At 51.2% G+C, this 4334-nt stretch overlaps 1 protein-coding gene across 1 annotated transcript; it reads left to right on the forward strand.

Moving 5' to 3' along the window:
* Positions 1 to 800: 800 nt before the first annotated feature.
* On the forward strand, positions 801 to 3702 carry LOC123503270 (guanine nucleotide-binding protein subunit alpha-14-like). Its single transcript, XM_045252896.1, has 2 exons — positions 801 to 1761; positions 1982 to 3702. The coding sequence occupies exon 2, from the start codon at positions 2059 to 2061 to the stop codon at positions 3178 to 3180; it is 1122 nt and encodes a 373-aa protein (XP_045108831.1). The 5' UTR covers positions 801 to 1761; positions 1982 to 2058; the 3' UTR covers positions 3181 to 3702.
* The last annotated feature ends 632 nt before the right edge of the window (positions 3703 to 4334 follow it).

The raw sequence follows: 4334 nt of genomic DNA on the forward strand, positions 1-4334 counted from the left end.
ATCTTAAATTGTTAAAAATAAGTTTTTTTATTTAGAAGTTTTCTCAGTTTTTCTTTATGATTTTAGATTAAGTAAAAATTTTTTACATAATAGGTAACGTGCTCAAGTGTTTTTTGTTCAATTATTTCTAGTTACTGAGAACAAACTGTTGACTTTAGCACTGCTTTCAGATTTCCCTTTACGATTACAGACTAAAGGAGTTGAGACTAAGGGATTTATTTTGCCATTTCTTTGTTTTTCTCTAGTTCATGAGAGTAAACTTTTATTTACATTTTTCATCATTTACTATTACAATTATGAACAAAAGGAATATGTTTTGTCATAATTAGTGACCTGTCAAGGTGTTTGGACTGATTATTCATTAAAGGAATACATTTTTGTTATCATTTCTTTGTTTATCGTTAGTCAGTGAAAGTAAACTGTTAAATTCGGCAGTTTTCCTTAGGTTTTTGTCTCACGATTATGAACCAAAGGAATTGAATTTTTGCCATTTGTTCTTTCCTCAAGTTAATGAGAGTTTAATTTACCAATTTTCTCATCTTTTTCTTTCACGATTATGAAGTAAAAAAAGAAGTCATCTTTTCTTGTAGATAATGAATACAGTTTGCAAAATTCATTTCATATTTTGTATTTCATTAAGGAGTGTTGGTGAAATGTTTTTGGTGCACCTGCAACAAGACACATCCCGCGTCACTGCCTTCTTCCAGTGCTCGCCCGCTGCCTCCTTCCAGTGCTCGCCCGAGGGGAATGAAAAGTCTCATTGCAGATGAAATACGTCCTGGGATCTCCTGCCGTTGTGATTGGTGAGGGAGTCGTGACGTCACAACCCGGATGCACATTGCTGGTTGGTCAACATCTTCTGACGTCACTAATCACACCCCGGGAACTTATAATAAAAACAATCCTCTGGATGCAACACACACGGGTCGGTTTTTCTTGCAATTCCACAGCGTTTCCTGAGGACAAAGATAGAAGGGTGGTGATGATAAGATTTGCCAGTGCTGCGTTGCGTAAGAGTGACTAAGAGGGGCGAGGAGGTGATGCTGTAGATCGCAAAGGTTGGACGGAACGACAAAAAGTTGTTTCTGTATTGTGACCGACAGCGTAGCGCCAAGGACATCGCCAGCCCAGGTGGTGCGGCGGCACCAAATGTAGTCTGCACATCAACTTTGCCGTCTTTGTGCGGCGCCGTGACGCGTCGCCTCGTAACGTGACGAAACTGCAACTCATTCCTGGGCAGCCAATTTGCTTTATGTAGCGGAAAATGAGACTGTCAGCCATCTCCAATTGTGCCCGCAGGACGTTCGCCCCTGCCGCGCCCGCCACAGCTGGTCGCAACACGGCACTGGCAGGCAGGGCAGGCCGTGATACAGGCTGAGTAGTCCTGCAATACCCAGATGCAGGCCAGGGCGTGGGGCAAGGTGGGCATTGTTCCTCGGGGAAAGTGTTTATACTTGCGTGGCGGGGCGCGGGAGCATCATACCTCAGGCAGGCTGGTGCAGCGGACTGGTTGGTTTTGTCGCTAACTCGCCAGTGTGGTAAGACGTCCCGCTCTTGCCTTTACTCTCTCCGCGGCCTGGTGCGGCGATACCACAGGTGCAGCAGTGCAATGTGCGGGGCAGCGAGGTGGTGAGGGAGGCAGAGGTGGAAGGTAGTGTCCGGTGTGTGGATTACTCGCCGCCAGCGTGTTGAAGTCCCAGCGAGCGGCAAGGCTCTCCATCTTTGTCAGCGTCTGGAGCCAATACGAGGCAAGGCAGGCGGGTGAGTAACAGCACGGCAGGCTCCAGTGGTGGTAGTAGTGGCGGTGGTGCCGCCCCTGGCACGCTGGCACACCCGGGCCTGCCCCGCCCTGGTGTGGCGATGGTAGTGGTGGTGGTGGCGGTTGCTGTGACAGTGTTAGTGGTGGCAGTGGTGAATACTGGTGAGCGAGTCATGGTGGTGTGGTGAAGTGATGGCGATATTTGGTTGTCTTGTTTTTTAGGTTGAGTGCGCCAGGCCGATGTGTGGCTGCGTGTCGCGGCAGCACTAGTTACCACGCCCCCACGCCTCCACGCCAGCATGACGTGCCCTCTCTCCTGTTACTGTGGACTCATGTGCCGCTGCGGCTGCATCCCGTCCCCAGAGGTGCCGCCCCTCTCCTCGGGCGGCTCGCTAGGGCCGGAGACCAACCGCAGCCACACGGTGTACGTGTTGCTGCTCGGGGCAGCCGAGACGGGCAAGTCCACCATCATGAGGCAGATGAAGATTATCGACAGCGGTGGCATGTCGCCCGCCTCCCTACGCTCTTACACGCGGCACGTGCTGGAAAACGTTCTCACGTGTGTCACGAGGCTGTCGGCGGCCGTACAGCAGGCTGCCATCCCCTGGGGTTCACCCGAGGCCGCCCATGCCGCCACCGTCCTGTCCGCCGTGACGCCCAAGGACTGGGGCCTGTGTGAGGACGGCCACGCCCCCGCCCTGCTGCCCGCAGATCACGCCCACCTCATCCGCGTGTTGTGGGAAGACATGGCGGCGCAGGAGTGCTGGCTGCGCGCCAACGAATTCAACCTGCCGGACAGCACAGACTACTACCTGGCTGCAGCAGATCGCCTCAGCCAGCAGCCTTACCTACCCACGCAGGAGGACGTACTACAGCTCCGTATCCCCACACGCTCGGCCACCGTATACGACTTCCACGATAGGAACTGGACCTTCCGCCTAACGGATGTGGGCGGCCAGCGCGGCGAGAGGCGAAGGTGGATTCGTCTGTTTGATGAAGTGAACGCCATCATCTTCCTAGCGGCACTGAGCGAGTATGACCAGACATGGAGCAAGGAGGAGGAGGACGGCATGAACAGACTGGAGCTGTCCATGCAGCTGTTCAGGGAGACCATCAACTACCCGGGCTTCTCCAACACCAGCATCATCCTCTTCCTCAATAAGACTGATGTGCTGCAGAAGAAGATCACCACATCTGACCTGTGCCGCTACTTCCCAGATTTCTCTGGCCCGCGAGGTGACACGCGCGCCGCCACGGATTACATTCGTAACAGGTTCATGATGCACGCGCGGGACAGAGACAACTTCTTTTCTCACGAGACTTGTGCCACGGACACCAAGAAAACGCGGTTTGTGTTCGCAGCGGTGCGGGAAAGTATCTTATGGAATAACATTAGACTCTTCATGGATCCTTTCCATTGAGAGGCTCCCATGCGCTGCCTGGCGCCGCGTAGTATGGGTGCAGCCCTCAAAGAAACACTTGTGTGAATTCTAACATAGACTCTCTAAAAGTTACCTCGATCATACAATTCAATAGTACAAGTAAGTTTATGTCACTGTGATAACACGACAATGCGAGACAAAGGTGCAGCAGGAATGTGGCGCTCTGTGTGTGAATGTGTGTGAGCGGCACCGCGCGTGTGTGGCGTTGCGTGTGTATGGTACTCCCGCAGAATTACCCGGGGAGGAACTGGCATTAGTGATCAAAGTGCAAACGTTCAGGCCGTTAATGACGTTGGGCAGACACGCGCAGTGAGGTGAACGTGCCTTGTGTCACGCGCCAGCTGGCGGGTGGCGACGCTTGACCATTGTTTTGCTTGAGCCAGCCAACCAGCCAGCCAGCCAGACCCACACCCTTCACCTTCGCTCGCCAGACAAATGTGTACACGTCATCAAGCAAATCTGTTGTAAAAAGCAATAAAATACAAGATGTGTTTGTTTATATTTCAAGTGTCACTCATGTACCTGAGATATTTGCACACCTCATGCAACACACTGCAACACTCCGATGCTCCCTTTAGATTGCACCCCGCTGGCCCCATTAGGAGAGAGAGAGAGAGAGAGAGAATGTGTCAGAGGAAAGCGAAAAGTATTTAAATCCAATAGTTCTTTTGTTTGGAAACAGAAAGTGAATGTGTGTGTGTGTGTGTGTGTGTGTGTGTGTGTGTGTGTGTGTGTGTGCGCGTGAGCGAGTGTGGGAGTGCAAGAAGGCAAGCATACAGACAGACAGACGCGATCGTACAGTGGGAGGTGAGAGCGAGTTTTTATGAAATGAATAGAATTGCTCTTACTATTAGATTACGAGAGAGGTTGGCACACAGTGGTGACCTTGTGAGGCTGTACCGTTATGTTTCCTCACCTTTGTGGATTACTGACTCTTGTATGCTCTCTACGTATACGCTCACCAACCATAGCTCTTAACGATTCAGTCTCACAAGCTCTATATATCTATGCTAGCCAATCATTGCCTTGTATGCCCCCTATGCAAGCCAACCCCGCCATGTCTTACTAACTTGAGTCTCATATGCTATCAACCTCCACGCAATACAACCACCCCAGTTCTTGTATATCTATTA

This window comes from Portunus trituberculatus, chromosome 13 (assembly GCF_017591435.1).
Source record: "Portunus trituberculatus isolate SZX2019 chromosome 13, ASM1759143v1, whole genome shotgun sequence".
NCBI lineage: Eukaryota > Metazoa > Arthropoda > Malacostraca > Decapoda > Portunidae > Portunus > Portunus trituberculatus.